This window comes from Salvelinus namaycush, chromosome 22 (genome assembly GCF_016432855.1).
Source record: "Salvelinus namaycush isolate Seneca chromosome 22, SaNama_1.0, whole genome shotgun sequence".
Classification (NCBI taxonomy): Eukaryota; Metazoa; Chordata; class Actinopteri; order Salmoniformes; family Salmonidae; genus Salvelinus; species Salvelinus namaycush.
Window position 1 is genome coordinate 14,858,109 of NC_052328.1, and position 19,826 is coordinate 14,877,934.

The 19,826-nt window shown below is 42.5% G+C and overlaps 1 protein-coding gene across 1 annotated transcript in view; it reads left to right on the forward strand.

Annotated features, from left to right (window-relative positions):
• Positions 1-267: 267 nt before the first annotated feature.
• LOC120017598 (glutamate dehydrogenase, mitochondrial-like) overlaps positions 268-19,826 on the forward strand; it is a 50,243-nt gene continuing 30,684 nt past the window's right edge. Inside the window, exons 1-3 of the mRNA XM_038960458.1 lie at positions 268-841; positions 16,615-16,695; positions 16,806-16,861. Coding sequence (XP_038816386.1) covers positions 439-841; positions 16,615-16,695; positions 16,806-16,861 — 540 coding nt within the window. The 5' untranslated portion in view covers positions 268-438. The remainder of the gene's footprint in view (positions 842-16,614; positions 16,696-16,805; positions 16,862-19,826) is intronic.

Here is a 19,826-nt window from a genome sequence, read left to right on the forward strand (position 1 = left end):
ATGCACTTATGTTAAAGCTTTTTCAAAAGCTTTAAAACTGGCAGCAATGATATTCAAAGTTGTCCAACATACAGAATAAAGGTTATATTTATTTCTTTTTCGCTATGAATGTGATAGGTTGTTGTTAATCTACCTTAGTTGAATGCACTGAAGTCAGTCCTATAAATCACACTAGATAAGAGTGTCTGCTGAAAACGCCAGGGAGCGCAATTTCTTTTCGCGGAGGCGCGCATTACTTTGCATGCGCGTTCAAGTGGAACCCTCCCCAGTGAAGTGGGAATCCACACAAACACGCCTGCCTTTAAAAGCAAGAAAAGGGACGCATGTAAGATCAATGCGAAACGGGACAGGACAAGCCGTTGTCTTGTTATAAGTTTTTGGTTTGCCTTCACTTTTCTTTGAATATCATTCGTTACTAACCCGCTACCTCAGTTAAAAATGTACAGATATTTCGGAGAATTACTTACTCGTGGTGCAAGCAGTGCTCTGGCCTCGGGATGTGTTGAGTCGGCTCTTCCAGTTACCGCGTCGTTGATGAGGGTGCGCCACTACAGCGAGGTCGGAGGAGAGAAAGATGCAGATGACCCCAACTTCTTTAAAATGGTGGAGGGATTCTTTGACCGCGGTGCTAATATCGTTGAGGATAAACTGGTGGAGGACCTCAAGAACAAGGAGACGCCAGTGCAGAAGAGACACAGAGTTCGCGGAATTCTCAAGATTATCAAGCCCTGTAACCATATACTGAGTGTATCGTTCCCCATCAAGCGAGACAACGGCGAATGGGAGGTGATTGAGGGGTATCGTGCCCAGCACAGCCAACACAGGACACCCTGTAAAGGAGGTAAAGCGGGGAAAGTGAAATGACAGTGAAGGGGCGTGGGTCATGCAGCCCTAAAGCTGACACTGTAGCTAGCATGCTCGCCAGCCTGTCAACTCCTGTTCAGATGGTTCAAATATTTTCAAACTTTCCTAAGCTACGTATGTTTCGATGCTAGCGTGCTAATATTGACTTTTAAAACTACTTTGTGTGAGGAACCGGCTGGTTTCTATATCTTGCTAGCAACTTTGACAGTCAAATCATGCCCCCCGGGGGCCCACGCAAATCCACATAGCTAACTAACGTTACCACCTTAAGATAATATGCATTGGCTTAATTACTAACTAGGTAGCTTAGCTATCCATCACCAAGCTAGCTAGATAAGTTATGACACACGTACAACCGTATTTTGTTGCTAGCTACTCCATATACAATTATGATGTAATAAATCAAACTATAAAACGAAAGCTGATGCACAAAAGGTCTTTCGTCAGTCACCGGGCAAGTTAGCATCTGAGGTTGCAGGGGCCTATCTTCATATTTTTCTTCTTCTATGAGGTTTAACGGCGGTTGGCATCCAATTTGTTGCATTGCCGCCACCTATTAGACTGGAGTACAACTCCCTTATACTTTGCTTGAATTCTTTTTATATATATATATATAATGTACCCTACCATCTAACACTACTCACTAATTTCAAAATTAACACCACCCTACTCCACTAATTCAATGTATTTATTCATACCTCATGCCATTCTGAAAGGATGGGACATCACCACTTAACAAACCCTGTAACTCTTCTGATGTCAAGTCTCGCACACCTCTGCAGCTGCCACCACAACCTCAATTTTCTGCGACTTCCATTTCATCCCTGCAGTAAAGTTGATAACCACTGCTATAAATGCTAAAAATCCAATCTTACTGAAACATATTACTTTTTGGCCTATCCCTCTGTACTGGTATATCGCTACTACTCTCACCACTCCTCCCCCTTAACTAATCTTCCTCTACTTTCTAAGCTGCCTCAGCATATGACAACTTCTGCACTACTCTAACCGTGGAAACCTTAACCTGACTCTCTCGCACGGGACATTTCTGATCCCCAGCTCCGTGGGCACCCCTACAATTAATACATTCTACTACTTTCCCCAATACTACACATTCCTTTGTCTCATGCCCTTCTGCACACTTCTCACACCTTTGACCCTTCCTCCTACACACTGCTGCCACATGCCCATAAGCTTGACACCTGTAACATCGTAATGTATTCGGCTTAACTTATATATCCTAACTTAAACTCAAAAAGACAGACAATGAGTCTTCTGTTTCCCCACTCTCGCCACCCTGTCTGTGTTGCATCAAACAAAATCTTTCCCCTTAGCTGGTCAACTTTTATATTTACTGCTACCCCAGTTATCACTCCTTTCATTGGTGCCCTTTTCTTGAGAGCGAAACAATTCACTTTTCTTGCCCCCATTTGTTTACTCCTGAGCGCCTTCTCCCTCTGACCAACAGAAACAATTATCACTAGACCATTTCTGGTTACCCTCACCGATTCCACAACTTTTTTTTATCTTTTTTTTTTTTTTTTTCACACACCGTGAAACCAGAAATGGATCAGCTAAAAGGCAAGAGTACACTTTCTCCATAAACTTCACTCCTACTGTCAGACTCATCTTTTTCCTGACCCTCGGCGTATACCTTGGTCTCCGATAACTTCACCACACCTTTCACCTCCCATACTCCTCCTGTCTTCAGCTCCCTCTGTTTACAATTTAAAAAAAATAATAATAATCTTAAACCATCCTTTTATCAAAATTTATCTGACTGAAGTTCACCCTCTTCTTCCCTCTCTCTTAGACCTCCTCTCCCTCCCATTTTCCCTCCATTCCTCCCAGTTTTCAAGTATACGTCTCCTTATGATGTTACTGCACTACTCCTAACAACCATCTTGTTCTTGCTTTCTTTAGGGACTCCATTTCCCTCACATCGAACTGTGTGATACCCTCCCGCTCTCCAGGGGCCTATCTATGGAGCCGTCGTGCTTGTAGCTGATTATTGCAGAGTTCAAAACTACTGGGAACTCACAAAAATGAGGTCAAATCATGACGTCAGTGATATTCAGGTTGGAGCTCTAGAAAGAGGCCCGAGTTCCCAAGTTGGATTGCTGTTCAAAATCGATTTTCCCAGTCGGAGCTCGTTTTTTTTTCGGCGTTCCCAGTTTTGAACGCTGCATAACCACGTAGCAGGTGTTAAAAGACTCATGAGTGTAGTCCTCACTTTTATTTATTTTTCTTCAGGGAAATGGAAAGTAGGTTGAAAATACTGTATCCCTTAACTGGAAACGGCCACTTTATACCTCAGGAGAGAGTGGTAGCAAATAGTTCATCTGTGTTGTTTTTCAATGGGAGCATATGAAGCACAGTGGGCAGAACAAGCAAGGAGGTGGGCGACGCACAAGCTAGATCCTATTGGCGCATTGTAGAATATATTTTCATATTTCCGTTAGGGAACGCTGTTAGGGAAGTGCGCATGTGCACAAACTCAATTTGATCTTGCACTCCTAAACATTGCAATTTTTAAAAAAACTGACAAAGCATCAAGTCTAAAACATAATGCACTGTGTTCATAACAGATTCAGTTTTGAGAACAGAAAACATTTATTGTGATCAGATGTTTCATCGTTGAGAACATTTGCAGAATGTCAGCCCAGTTTCACCTTGTTCCATCCCCTCCCACTACCCACGACTGGACTTCATCTAGCTACCATATTTGTGACTCGTTTCAGGAAACTAGGTGTATGTCACGCATCATTACTTCACAAGAGCGCCATTTGAACATAAACTTTTATTTTTATTAAAATGTGTTTTGTTTTAGAAGAAATGCCTTCTGGAACATGTGAACTTTCATGTGCATTAATAACAAACTTGTATGCCGTCTGTAAATACAAATAAAATTAAAATAAATAAAATGTGTAGGTAATCCTTTTTAACACAGCTTTTTTGAAAGATATCATGTAGTAGAACTGCATAAGTGTTGCTCTCCACATTCTGGAGGAACGAGTTTTGAAATCAGTGGAATTAGAGTATGATAGCTAAGAAGATTGTGACATTTGATTGCAAATATGCAGACTGAGTCAAAGATAAAACACAGAAGGCTGTTAGCTAGCTAACATTGAACCTGGTTGGTTAGCTACCTGCAGATTTATGCTGGGTAGTAACGTTATGAGTTGGGATTATTGTTCATTGTTTAGCTAGCTAGCTACATGTATAAACAAGACTCCACTATGCAAGTAACTATTTCGATAGAATGTTTGATGTCACTGCGACAACTGTTGCCTAGTGGTTAGAGCGTTGGGCCAGTAACCAAAAGTTTGCTGGATCGAATCCCCGAGCTGACAATGTAAAAAATCTGTTTTGCCCCTGAGCAAGGCAGGTAACCCACTGTTCCCCCTGCGCCGAAGATGTCGATTAAGGCAGAGGGGTTGGGTTAAATACAGAAAACACATTTCAGTTGAACAACTGACTAGGTATTTCCCCTAAATTCGCTCTGGCTATCTACTCTGATATCAGAGCACTCTCGTCTGAATGTGCGAGCGCAGAATAACTGATGAATTTACAAACGCTCAACACCCGTTGAATATGGCCAGTGTCAGTAAACGTTGGCAAAAAAGTGTAATTAAATTATTGCCAGCAACACAGCTGCTGTCACCAACGCGCTGGATAACATAACATAACAGCCTAGCCTGCTCTGCTAGGTCAAGTAAAATGGTCAGTGAGATGTTCTCTCATTTGTGTCTGTAGGTAGCTAACCAACGTTAGCCAGTTAGCTTGGGTGCTTGACTGCTGCTGTTAGGTCAGAACACTCTGATCAACCCTACTTTTCGGCCAGAGCGTCCAGTGTGTGCTCTGAATGCTCCGAGAGCGAAACGGCTCTGAATTTACGAATGGCCAACCTGACAATGCTCTGAGTTTACAAACGCCCAGAGCACACTCTGGCACTCAAATCAAATCACATTTTATTTGTCACATGCGCCGAATACAACAGGTGGAGACCTTAGTGACATGCTTACTTACAAGCCCTTAACCTCTCTTGGGTACGTGAGACGTTAGCGTCCCACCTCTTCAACAGCCAGTGAAACTGCTGGGCGCCAAATTCAAATACAGAAATACTCATTATAAAAAATCAGAAAACAAAACATATTTTACATAGGTTTAAAGATTAACTTCTTGTGAATCCAACCACGGTGTCAGATTTAAAAAATGCTTTATGGCGAAAGCCTACCGTACGATTATTTGAGAACATAGCCCACTAGACAAATCATTACAAACAGTAACCAGCCAAGTAGAACAGTTACACAAGTCAGAAATGGAGATAAAATGAATCCCTTACCTTTGATGATCTTCATATGGTTGCACTCAGCAGACATTCATTTACTCAATAAATGTTCCTTTTGTTCGATAAAGTCTCTTTATATCCAAAAACCTCAGTTTTGTTCGTGTTTTCTTCAGTAATTCACAGGCTCAAACGCAGTCAAAACAGGAAGACAAAAAATCCAAATTGTATCTGTAAAGTTCATAGAAATATGTCAAACGATGTTTATATTCAATCCTCAGGTTGTTTTTAGCCTAAATAATCGATATTTCAACCGGACAATAACGTCGTCAATTTAAAAGGTAAACAAGAAAGGCACTCTCGGTCTCACGCATGAAAAAGCTCTGTGACACTTTAGGGTCCACTCATTCAGACTGCTTTTACTTTCTCATTTTTCAGAATACAAGCCTGAAACAATTTCTAAAGACTGTTGACATCTAGTGGAAGGCATAGAAACTGCCATTTGAGTCCTAAGTCAATGGATACTGTAATGGCATTGAATAGAAAACTACACAAATAAAAATACTTCCCGAATGGATTTTTCTCAGGTTTTTGCCTGTCAAATCAGTTCTGTTATACTCAGACACTATTTTAACAGTTTTGGAAACTTTAGAGTTTTCTATCCAAATCTACCAGTTATATGCATATCATATCTTCTGGGCCCGAGAAGCAGGCAGTTTAATTTGGGCATGCATTTCATCCAAAATTCCAAATGCTGCCCCCTACCCTAGAGAAGTTAACCAACAATGCAGTTTAAGAAAATACCCCAAAAAAGTAAGAGATAAGAATAACAAATCATTAAAGAGCAGCAGTAAATAATATATACAGGGGGTACCGGTACAATGTGCAGGGCCACCAGTATTGAGGTAATATGTACATGTAGGTAGAGTTATTAAACTGCATAGATAATAACAGAGTAGCAGCAGCGTAGAGGGGGGGGGGGGGTCAATGCAAATATTCTGGGTAGCCATTTGATTAGATGTTCAGGAGTCTTACGGCTTGGGGGTAGAAGCTGTTTAGAAGCCTCGGAAGCTGTTTAGAAGATTAAATTTACGAACACACCCGTATTATAAGCCAACCTTTAGTCTTGATATCTTTGGTTGTTTAGTACATAGCCTAACATGTGAATCCTTAAAGAGATGGGTGGGGCTGGCTTAAGAGGGTGTGAACGATGCTGAATGGGTTTAGACAAAGAAGTGCTCTCCAGTAGGTACCAAAACAATCAAGGGCCATTTTCTCAAAGGTGAGGTTACAAGTTTATCAACTTTCAAAGCAGAATTACTTTCCCATTGTTCCTCAACTGTAGTGTATGATATACCATTTTCTAGCTCTGAGTTGATACTTTTATCCAATGTAAAAAACACCATTTAAAATTTTGCTACATAACACCGAATCCAGCCGGTCGGTCACATTTTGGTGGTGAGAAAACATTCTAAACGGATGCCTCAGCTTCATAGCCCCTGTGAAGTGTCTGGATTACCCTTCTGTCTGTGGTGGTAGCTGATTGGAAGGGGAGACACTATATGGACACACCTGCGGCCTAAGCATCAGATGAAAATATAAGGGGCTGGTCCCAACTCAAGGTGTCATAAATAAAAAATGAGCCCCCCTCCTAAACATTCCAAATATTTTCACCTGACTCCCCTTTCACTGTAAAATACATTGAATACCCTCCCCCCTCATATAATTAACTCATAATGTTCACGACCAACTGTAGCGACCCTGGATATCGACTTTGCCACTTCAGCATGCTTTTGTGGCACAGTCGATGCCACGCAGGACTACAGGCCAGAAGGTTGAGGGTTCGCCGACCACCACAACCAAGGTCACTCTCCCTGCCTGTTTCATAACACTATGATCAGAGCCGGCTGTAGACAATGATCAGCTAGGGGGATATCTGATTTTAAACATTTTGATGCCATATTTGTAATTATATTAAATATATGCTGCGAATTTTCCACCAACGGGTTTCTGTACCAATCCACCACACAACCAATAAACAAAGCATACTGACTTTGGGCACTTAAATATCATGGTTTGTGTTTTCAACACCACAATAAAAAGACTGTCAATCTCTACGAACAGAAAATACATCCCTCCCTACCTTGTAGGCTTACCCAGTATCAAAGGCTTGGCTTGACATTCTCTGAATGTCATTAAACTTTTTGGTGTTTTGTAATGCATTTTTCCATTCATCAATTGGCCTCTGCACACTTTGGATTGATAGATTTTTTTATTTTATTTGTCAGTATAAAAAGAAAGCACAATAAAGCGGGGGACTTATTTCCATTGTAGTCCCTATTTTTATTTTTTACAAAAATACATATACCATAACAGAGATTAAAAAATGCTCAACCTCTCAGATGAGTAGGAGGGGGTACAATTCTCACCAGCTTGTTTGGCATGTAGCTTATTCTTTAGATGTGCAGCCATAATCAAAGTGACACTGGACTTTTGCATTTGCCAGAGTCTTTAGGGTGTCTATAGCTAGGTTTCCATCCAATCGGCAACATATTTTCATGCGAATATTCAAAAATCTTCATTAAAAAGAATATGCCATTTTGAGTTTCTTTTAAGAAAATTTGGCGTCAGACACAACATGACAGGGAAGATTAATTTACCGGATGCATTCATCCATCCATATGCATTCAGATCTGACATGGCGCAGCCAGCGCCATCAATAAACGAGAGATGTTGGCTAAATGAAGCACAGTTACGTGCCCTTTAAATAGCTATAACAAATTAGAAAAACACTTTTATTTATTGGTTTTTGGGTTACTTCCTAAAATAATTGTTTACTCTGAAAAAATGTTTAACTACGGTAGACCTACACACTTCAATGCAAAAGATCAACTGACTGTTCATCTGTTAAATACCGCGCTGCCTGTCAGACACTTGAAATTCTAATAGGTCCAATTAAATGAGATGCGCATGGTAATTTGTTGAATGGCTACTTTGGGAATATGAACTCATCCATGGTCAGAAAAGCTGAGAAAAGTATTCTGCAATGGTTACGATATGTATTAATGTTTATAAATAAAGTATTGTCTACTCGAGAAATTTGACATTACAGTATTCAGACGTAGTAGTCTACAAACGTCAATGGTAAAGGTGAACCGTCTGTTCTAGCATTAAACTGCGCATCGGTTCGCATGGAGCAAATTACTTAAATCTATTTACTACTGTGAAGTGGGTCCAATTAAATGAGATGGTAGGCTATCCTAACTTGTTCTACAGTCTTGGCTCAAAATATTGTCAACCTTGCACTTTTTTCAAATAATGCACCATTTCTTCCAGAAAATGGTTGAGAGAAAAAAAATTGGTGTCCACATATGTCTTCGGTGTGCAGTTGAACAAAATCAGAATAATTGACCAAATCTTATCTTATTCCACAAAGAAATCCTAAAATGGCCAAGACAATATTGGCACCTTCTAGAAGTAGTTAGAAATAATTAGATTTCAAGCAGGTGATTTTCCTTTACGTTGGAATTTAACTCGCCTATGGGGAGTTGCAGGTACCTGCAATATAAAAATCACATTCAACCAGTTTGAATAGAGAAAAGGACTCCTTCTCCTGCTTTGTGTACCGCAATGAGCATGGAGAAAAGAAAGAAAACCAGATAATTATCTGATGTCAGACAAGATTGTAGCCAATCTCAAGTCCATCTCCAGAGACCTTGATGTTCCTTTTTCCGCCGTACGTAATGTTATCAACAAGTTTAAAGGCCTATGCCACTGTAGCCAACCTCCCTGGACGTGGCCACGAGAGAACTTGATGGAAGATTGCAGTGAAGGATTGTTTGAATGGTGGAGAAAGCACCTCAGTCAACTGCCACACAGATTCAAGCTGACTTTCAGACACAAGGTATGACAGGTTTAACTCGTACCATCCGTTGCCAACTCAATGAAAGGGGGTTATATGGTAGGAGACCCAGGAGGACCCCACTCCTGGAAGACATAGGAAAGCCAGACTGCAGTTTGCCAAAACGCACCTGAACATGCCAAAAACCTGGGAGAATGTCCTGTGGACAGATTAAACCAAATTAGTTTTTTTTGGTAAAGCACACAATCTCTGAAGGCTTAATTTTGTTTTCTGTAAACAAAGAAAATAACACCTTCCCTACAGTCAAACATGGAGTCGGTTCAGTGATGATTTGGGGTTGCTTTGCTGGCACTGGGTGCCTAGAACGTGTGCATGGCATCATGAAATCATCAGAATACCAAGGCATTTTGGAGCACAATGTTGGACTCAGTGTCAGAAAGCTGGGTCTCTGTCTCAGGTCATGGGTCTTCCATGAAATTGATTTGCAATGACTCCAGTGATATCGTAATTTCAACATTTATTGTATCAAATGGTAGCCTACAATGGCATATACATTAATGGGCTACTTGATGGCCAACAGAGGAAAATGTATAATTCTCCACATTTAGCCTAATTTCAGTTCATTGAGGACCTTTTCCCCATAAACAAAACGCAAGGGAGTTCCATAACTTCCATTTCAAATTTCCACTCTGGCAGCACCCGAGACCCAAGAACTGAGCATCCATAAAGCACCTTGCTTTATACCGTTTTCTTTAAGCAGTCAACATTAGAATGCAGTTTAAACAACCACCCAGCAGATTTATGTAATGCGCCCAAAGTCGTTTTCCAGTGCTTTGTTTCCATTATTTATTGACGTGCATCAGTTCTAGAGTATTTAATGTTTTATGGAAAAAGGTTTGGAAATAGGTTACTACGTAACTTAAATAGCCTACCTAGAACTGGTTAAAAAAGTTGTCAACGTCTCCTGCCGCTCACGTGACTCAGCCAATAACTAGTGCTCTCTCAACACACATACACCCCTCTGGCCCTCAGCAACAGCCTGTCTCACTGCCTGACAGTAAGGAGCAGTGAAATATATAGTGTAACGACCCTGGGTTTATAAGCGCGGAAATCGACTCTGCCGCTCGAGCATGCTTTTGCGGCACAGTCGATAGCGCGCCGGACCTCGGGCTAGGAGGTCGAGGGTTCGAGACCTGCTCCCTGCCTGTTTCATTACATTGGTGTCGGAAGTGATCGGACCTCGCATCCACGACAGTGCGTGTGCTTGGCCGGTGAGCGCGTTCCTGTAAGACGTAAAGTCGCAAGCTAGCGCGAGGACGCGCTCTTTGAAAGGAGGGAGTAGTGTAACGACCCTGGGTTTATAAGCGCGGAAATCGACTCTGCCGCTCGAGCATGCTTTTGCGGCACAGTCGATAGCGCGCCGGACCTCGGGCTAGGAGGTCGAGGGTTCGAGACCTGCTCCCTGCCTGTTTCATTACAATATATTTAAGATAAATGCCTTGGCGACCGCGGTGCAACTTAAAAATAGGCCAAAAACCTGTGACCAATACTTTTTCACCTGCGACATCGTTTTCAAAGTAGCCCAATTTGTCAGTAAAATCGCGAACATGGCAACGCTGCCTGTGGGAAAGAACTGCTGCCCAGTGGGAAGCAACCACCAGTTTTACAACATAGTTGTACTGGTCATTCGTACCATATTGTCGTTAAGTTAGCTAATTGGCATGTCATGGGGACCAATACTACAAGTTAATTCTTCCTCGCCCATCTAAATAAACATGTAACAACTTTTAACTAGCGCCATGGTGCTGTTGCCAGCTAGCCAGCATAAACTAACTTACTGGAAACTGCTCAACTGACTGAACTGAATCCATTCGTCTCCACACTGGACTCTCAGCTGCGCGACCTGCGTCATCAGTTTGGGCACCAGGCGTGTCTGTATAGCCTCTCCTGATAGGAAGTTTGGAACTGAGGTCACCATATTATGTACACGTGAGGGGCCAAGAAATGACTGAACCATAGAAATAGAATAGATGGACTGAATCACAATCCCAAATTCAGAGGGTTGAAAATGGAAAATCATCAATCTAGTGCAGTTGAATGGAAGTTTGAACTCCACCCAGGGCAGGAATGCTGACGGTACAGTTGTTGGTTTGTTTATTCAACTGGGCAGAGCCTTGTTTTTTTATTTTTTATTATTTATTTCACCTTTATTTAACCAGGTAGGCAAGTTGAGAACAAGTTCTCATTTACAATTGCGACCTGGCCAAGATAAAGCAAAGCAGTTCGACACATACAACAGCACAGAGTTACACATGGAGTAAAACAAACATAGTCAATAATACAGTAGAAAAATAAGTCTATATACAATGTGAGCAAATGAGGTGAGATAAGGGAGGTAAAGGCAAAAAAAAGGCCATGGTGGTGAAGTAAATACAATATAGCAAGTAAAACACTGGAATGGTAGATTTGCAGTGGAAGAACGTGCAAAATAAATAAATACAGTAGGGGAAGAGGTAGTTGTTTGGGTGTGTGAACATTGGTGATTTAGGCTGGATATTGATCATTGATGATTTATAATAATATGCGATTTAGCATATCACCAAAGCATGACCTGTAGACCCACTTAGGGCTGAACTTGCTAGGTGATGCTAGTCTGCATGCTCCATTTTCAGAGAGCAGACAGCTCTCTTCCTCAATTTCTGTCCAGGCTGAATTGTATAAAGCTTGGTGGAGCTTCAGGATTTGTTCTGATCTTTTAATATCAAATTACTTGTAGCTTTTCTCTTTTGTCTCTCTGGAGTTTGTTTTAAAGGAAGGATAATGGGGTTGTGCCAGTTTTATAAGTATTAAACTCGACCAGACCTGACCAACTCAGAGCTGGTCAAAACCAAACCTGGATAAGGTAGTGGTGTGAGATGAGAGCATAAGTCCTTTATGTGGGAGGAGGCTGCAGTGGCTACTGGGTTGGCTAAAACGGGGGGGGGGGGTGAGATTGTGTTGTGCTGCTCCTGTCATAGACTGGAATGACCTCCGACAGAGGCAGCCCTTCTATATTTAACCTGTGATAAGGTTCAAGAGTTCATATCCTCAAGTGCCTGCTTGCCTCACTCATCTCAGTGAAATGTACGGTGTCAGTCAGTTTCACTGTATTCAACTTTATGCCATGATTTAGGGAAATCGAGACCCTGTTGTTTCTTGAGTCTTGTTAGGCTAGCTAGGCCGTCATTGTAAATAAGAATTTGTACTTAACGGACTTGCATAGTTAAATAAAATGTTCACCAGTAAAAGCCATAGTACATAAATGCTGGCACTGGTGATGACGGGGGGGGAGTTCGAATAATTTTTGGCACCTGCCACGGTTATTGGAATAAACTCTCTGGCATTACATCTCTGGGCACTGAGCCTTGGTATTGATGGGGGCACTGGAATCTCTCTGTTTGGCTCCCTGTCCAAAGATGACCTGAGTTTGGTACAGGAACACATGATATTTCCCTGAATATTTGAGGTGGCTTTTCTAATTTGAACCTCAATTCTGTTATGTTAGTTGATTCTGAGCCATGTCCATATGTCAGCTGACATACAGTAGAACTATGGCAGATGGATGAAATCTGATTTCTAAAAAGAGTGTTGGTAATTAAACTATTACATTTCTTTCAATCACAATCCTGTTAGGTCTGCTTTTGAGTTGAACACCTTCCCAAAACTGAACCATCAGCCTCATGTTGCACTAATTAGAAATATCCTGAACTTTATGCAGCTATTAAAAGCTTCATTGTCTTCAGAAGTGGAAAGTTTGAGGTCCTGTGTGTAGAGCAGCCATACTCTATAGGTGGACTGCCGACCTAATCCGGACACAAAACAAGGTCATTACGGACCGCGGGTCCCGACCATAATTTTTTTTTTTTAAAGTCACTTTTTGTGAATTTGGTCGTGATTTCACTCCTGGTATCATATGAAGATCCATAAGACATGGAAAATTTGTAGAATTGCAGGAAATTATCTTTGAAACTGCAACATTTCCCCATCGCTCCATATCGCATATGAGCTTTTAAAACGGCTCATTTTTCTCTCTGCCAATGAGGGTTTGAACAGTTTGGGGTTGCAAGGTGGGGGTTTGTTACTATGTTGATGAATGGAAATATCCATCCGGACCTTTGCCACCCAGGACATTTGTGTGACTGTACCTCAAATACTATTTGGGTACCCCTGCCTGGTATAGTGGTAAGAGTCAGTGAACAAGACGGTCCTGCCAGGAGCACATTTAGTTTCCAGCTCAATGTTTTTCGTCGTGGTGGGGGGCGTTTATTAGTTTAAACACCTGGCTGCCACCCAGGCGTGAGCTGGTTGCCCCGTTCAAAGCCGATGGTGAAGTCGACTAAAAATAAAGTAATATATGTCAGACACATGGAGTAATTACTTGGGATTCCCATGCAAAAGTGGTAGCTTTTTTTAAATTTATTTTTAAAGCTGCCTTCCTGGGAAAAAAACCTAGTTTGAAAATGTAAGTCACATTACAGGCCCATAGCTTGGTGCAACCCGGTCAGCCTAATCAAATCCCCTCTGAGCCATAGCGCTAGGCGGAGGTGTGGTTTCACCACCCTCTCTACGGAGCTCTACTGTAAGCAAAATTTCCTTTCGTAGGATAGCTGTAGGCAAAGTCATTAATATTCATGAGTTACATCTGGTGATTTGTTGAGCGTTCTTGCTTGTGTGACATCAGACAGATGCACTGCAAAGCCTTCTGTTTAGCTTGCTCGCCGGCATTAGCAGTAAGCGCAGAACGACTGAGCAAACCCAGCTTCGGCTTAATTAAATGTGAAAAAAATAAAAGCCTCACCAGCTAGCTACCAATCAATTTTATTTTCACTGTCCGATCATTCATAAAACGAGTCCACTAATTGTTATTTTTACCTTTCCACAAACTCTGTTGCTTGATGTGTGCAAGTTTACCCAAATGTATCAAAGAACAGGAAATCCATGATTAGTTTGCTAGTAGTGGCTACATTTCAGTAATTTAAGTTAGTTATCCTCTTAAATGCGGCGGACAATGGATAAACTAACAATAAGTTGCACATAAACTCAGTAAAAAAAGAAACATCCTTTTTTCTGGACCCTGTCTTTCAAAGATAATTTGTAAAAATCCAAATAACTTCACAGATCTTCATTGTAAAGCGTTTAAATACTGTTTTCCATGCTTGTTCAATGAACCATAAACAATTCATGAACATGCACCTGTGGAACGGTCATTAAGACACTAACAGCTTACAGACGGTAGGCAATTAAGGTCACAGTTATGAAAACTTAGGACACTAAAGAGGCCTTTCTACTGACTCTGAAAAACACCAAAAGAAAGATGCCCAGGGTCCCTGCTCATCTGCGTGAACGTGCCTTAGGCATGCTGCAAGGAGGCATGAGGACTGCAGATGTGGCCATGGTAATAAATTGCAATGTCCGTACTATGAGACGCCTAAGACAGCGCTACAGGGAGACAGGACGGACAGCTGCTCGTCCTCCTAGTGGCAGACCACGTGTAACAACACCTGCACAGGATCGGTACATCTGAACATCACACCTTAGGTACAGGATGGCAGCAACAACTGCCTGAGTTACACCAGGAATGCACAATCCCTCCATCAGTGCTCAGACTGTCCGCAATAGGCTGAGAGAGGCTGGACTGGGGGCTGGTAGGCCTGTTGTCTGGTGAGGACCTGCCTTACATCACCGGCAACAACGTCGCCTATGGGCACAAACCCACTGTCGCTGGACCAGACAGGACTAGCAAAAAGTGCTCTTCACTGACGAGTCGCGGTTTTGTCTCACCAGGTGTGATGGTCGGATTAGCATTTATCGTTGAATGGAATGAGCATTACACCGAGGCCTGTACTCTGGAGTGGGATCAATTTGGAGGTGGAGGGTCCGTCATGGTCTGGGGAGGTGTGTCACAGCATCATTGGACTGAGCTTGTTGTCATTGCAGGCAATCTCAACGCTGTGCGTTACAGGGAAGACATCCTCCTCCCTCATGTGGTACCCTTCCTGCAGGCTCGTCCTGGCATGACAATGCCACCAGCCATACTGCTCGTTCTGTGCGTGATTTCCTGCAAGACAGGAATGTCAGTGTTCTGCCATGGCCAGCAAAGAGTTCGGATCTCAATCTCATTGAGCACGTTTGGGACCTGTTGGATTGGAGGGTGAGGGCTAGGGCCATTCCCTCCCAGAAATGTCCAGGAACTTGCAGGTGCCTTGGTGGAAGAGTGAGGTAACATCTCACAGCAAGAACTGGCAAATATGTGCAGTCCATGAGAAGGAGATGCACTGCAGTACTTAATACAGATGGTGGCCACACCAGATACTGATTGTTACTTTTGATTTTGACCCCCCCCCCCCTTTGTTCAGGGAAACATTATTTAAGTTCTGTTAGTCACATGGCTGTGGAACTTGTTCAGTTTATGTCTCAATTGTTGAATCTTGTTATGTTCATACAAATATTTACACATGTTAAGTTTGCTGAAAATAAATGCAGTTGACAATGAGAGGACGTTTCTTTTTTTGCTGAGTTTGTCTGAAAATGAACTAGTCGCCAGTTGTCGCCAATGGTGTTCTATTTTTTAACCCGTGGGCTATTGTAGCCAGTGTGCCCATGAGCTCCCAAGTATAGTTAGCAGTGTTTGGCGTCCACGATTAGCTAACTGTTAGTTGGCTAATGCCTGGCCAGTGTGAACCAGCATGCTAGCAACATTTCAGTCAGTAGCTATCCTTCTAAATGCGGTAGTCACTGGATTAACTAGCTATGAGTTGAACGTATTTTGGTGAAAACTAACTAGTAGCCAGTTGTTACCCATGGTGGAATCATATCTAACCAGCTGGCTCCTGAAGCCTATGTGACATGTCTATGCCAATGAGCTCCCGAGTCTAGATGCAGAAAGCGGCTGAGGTGACTCAAACCCTGTAGCTCGCTAACAAGCCCTCCTTTGCGACAATGTTACTGGGATGTGGGAATATTAGATGTCTTTTAATTTTAAGATCACTGTCATTGAAGTTGGTGGTTACTACTGGTTTTAGATCCGGGGGGAGAGAAATTGTCTGCAAAGGGCTCCGAGTGATGTCCCACACCCAAGAATCCTCAACCAATCACCCGACGGCTATTAATGACTTTGCCTCCGGCTATACTACGAAAGGAAATTTTGCCTACTGTGACTGACACTGTAACTGCAACCATTTTGTGCAGTAATCAAATGTTATTGGTCATATACACATGGTTATCAGGTGTTATTGCGAGTGTAGCGGTCGGCTCCATCTTGGTTAACTGACTACCTGCAATAACTACGAGAGGCCTAGTATGAAATGGAGATTAAGTTAATGGAGGAGTGGGCTCTCTGGTTTTAAAGTGGATAGTGTACACATTTCACTTGTTTTATTGTACAGCAACTTAAAGACTTATTGTTTTCATCATGTATAAGGTTCAGGTATACTATTTTCCTAATATTCTCATACACACCTACTCTAGCTAAAGAATGAAAATGGGAAAACATGACTTTTTTTCAGCCAAGTCTGATATCACCGGTTTCACACCCCTAACTCTGCCATGTTGTATGTTTCAGGTATCCGCTACAGCACCGATGTGTCGGTCGATGAGGTGAAAGCCCTGGCCTCGCTGATGACATACAAATGTGCTGTTGTGGGTAAGGGCTTTTCGACACCTAGTCTTCAAGACATTGGGCCCCCAGACATGTGTATATATAGCCTGTTGTGTTTTTTCTCATGTAACCCCGTCCATTTTAAATTCCTTCAGATGTGCCATTTGGAGGAGCCAAAGCTGGAGTGAAGATCAATGTAAAGAATTACACTGTAGGTATTAGTTTGTTTCGGGATACGCCAGAGTATCTTAAGAAATTGTTGATGTCCTTTCATCCCATTCTCCCAGTCACATGGCACTTTTCATTAGCTTTAGGGTGTGTTCCCTTTCTATGTACAAAGCAGTTTCTCAATGGACAACAAAGTCAGCTTCTACTTTATTTTGAACGTGTTTATCTGTGACTCAGCTTATCGTACAGGCTCACATTACCAAGTCATCTAAACCAGTGATAAGGGTGCTGTCAAGGCATGTCATTTTCGTCTCACTAGGTCTATTGTGATGTATTTTACCCCTAGTGCATAGAAAATAACCATTGGGCACACACTGTTTATTTCAACGCATTGACATGGAATCAACGTGGAAAATACATTTGATTTGAAAAAAGTAATCAAATTTTAATCTAATTTCAACCTGCTTTGTAAACATTGAAATTAGGGTAAAACTTTAACTTAAATTAATTAACTTAACCTGACTAACAGGTTGTTACATCAATTTAATTTCAACCTAATCATCAGATCTACATTACCAGTCAAAAGTTTATACACCTACTCATTCCAGGAGTTTTATTTTTACTATTTTCTACATTGTAGCACAATAGCGAAGACATCAAAACTATGAAATAACACATATGGAATCATGTAGTAACCAAAAAAGTGTTAAACAAATGAAAATATATTTGAGATTCTTCAAAGTAACCACCCTTTGCCTTGATTACAGCTTTGCACACCTCTTGGCATTCTCTCAACCAGCTTCACGAGGTAGTCACCTGGAATGCATTTCAATTTAAAGGTGTGCCTTGTTAATTTGTGGAATTTCTTTCCTTAATGCGTTTGAGCCAATCAGTTGTGTTGTGACATGGTAGGGGTGGTATACAGAAGATAGCCCTATTTGGTAAGTTTAAATCAAAAAGTTGTTTGTCACATGCGCTGAATACAAGTAAGTGTAGACCTTACCATGAAAATGCTTACTTACAAGCCCTTACCCAACAGTGCAGTTAAAGAAAGAGTTATGAAAATATTTACCAAATAAACTAAATAAAAAGTAACACAATAAAATAACAATAACGAGGCTACATACAGGGGGTACCGAGTCAATGTGTGGGGGTATAGGTTAGAGGTCATTTGTACATCTACAGTAGGTAAGGGGTGACGTGACTATGCATAGACAATAAACAGCGAGTAGCATCAGTGTACAAAAATGGAGGGGGGGGGGGGGGGGGGGGGGTCAATGTAAATTGTTCGGTGGCGATTTAGTTAATTGTTCAGCAGTCTTATGGCTTGGGGGTAGAAGCTGTTAAGGAACCTTTTGGTCCTAGACGTGGCGCTCCGGTACCGCTAGCCGTGCGATAGCAGAGAAACCGGCTATGACTTGGGTGACTGGAGTCTCTGACAATTTTTTGGGCTTTCCTCTGACACTGCCTAGTATATAGGTCCTGGATGGCAGGAAGCTTGGCCCCAGTGATGTACTGGGCCGTACGCACTACCCTCTGTAGCGCCTTATGGTCAGATGCAGAGCAGTTGCCATACCAGGCGGTGATGCAATCGGTCAGGATGTTTTCGATGGTGAAGCTGTAGCACCTTTGAGGATCTGGAGACCCATGCCAAATCTTTTCAGTCTCCTGAGGTGGAAAAGGTGTTGTGCTCTATTCACGACTGTCTTGGTGTGTTTGGACCATGATAGTTCGTTGGTGATGTGTACACCAAGGAACTTAACTCTCGACCCGCTCCACTACAGCCCCGTCGATGTTAATGGGGGCCTGTTCGAGCCCGCCTTTTCCTGTAGTCCATGGTCAGATTCTTTGTCTTGTTCACATTAAGGGAGAGGTTGTTGTCCTGGGACCACACTGCCAGGTTTCTGACCTCCTCCCTATAGACTCTCATCATTGTCGGTGATAAGGCCTACTACTGTTTTCGTCAGCAAACTTAATGATGGTGTTGGAGTCGTTTTTGGCCACGCAGTCGTGGGTGTACAGGGAGCACAGGAGGGGACTAAATACACATCCCTGAGGGGCCCCAGTGTTGAGGATCAGCGTGACAGATGTGGTGTTGCCTACCCTTACCACCTGGGGGGGCGGCCCGTCAGGAAATCCAGGATTCAGTTGCAGAGGGAGGTGTTTAGTCCTAGGGTCCTTAGCTTAGTGATGAGCTTCATGGGCACTATGGTGTTGAATGCAAAGCTACAGTCAATGAACAGCATTCTCACATAGGTGTTCCTTTTGTCCAGGTGGTAAAGGGCAGTGTGGATTGAGATTGCGTCATCTGTGGATCTGTTGGGGCGGTATGCGAATTGGAGTGGGTCTAGGGTGTCCGGGAGGATGCTGTTGATGTGAGCCATGACCAGCCTTTCAAAGCACTTAATGGCTACCGACGTGAGTGCTGTGCGGCCATAATCATTTAGGCAGATTACCTTTGCTTTCTTGGGCACAGGGACTATGCTGGTCTGCTTGAAACATGTAGGTATTAAAGACTCGGTCAGGGAGAGGTTGAAAATGACACTTGCCAGTTGGTCTGCGCATGCTTTGAGTACACGTCCTGGTAATCCGTCTGGCCCCGCGGCTTTGAATGTTGACTTGTTCGGCTACCGAGAGCATTATCACACAGTCGTCCAGAACAGCTGGTGCTCTCGTGCATGCTTCAGCGTTGCTTGCCTCGAAGCGAGCATAAATGGCATTTAGCTCATCTGTAAGGCTCCCGTCACTGGGCAGCTCGCATCTGGGTTTCCCTTTGTAGTCCGTAATAGTTTAAGCCCTGCCACATCCGACAAGCGTCAGAGCTGATTTGTAGGATTCAACCTCAAACCTGTAATTGACGCTTTGCTTGTTTGATGGTTCGTCTGAGGGCATAACGGGATTTCCTATAAGTGTCCAGATTAGTGTCCCGTTCCTTGACAGCGACAGCTCTAGCCTTTAGCTCGATGTGGATGTTGCCTGTAATCCATGGCTTCTGGTTGGGATATGTA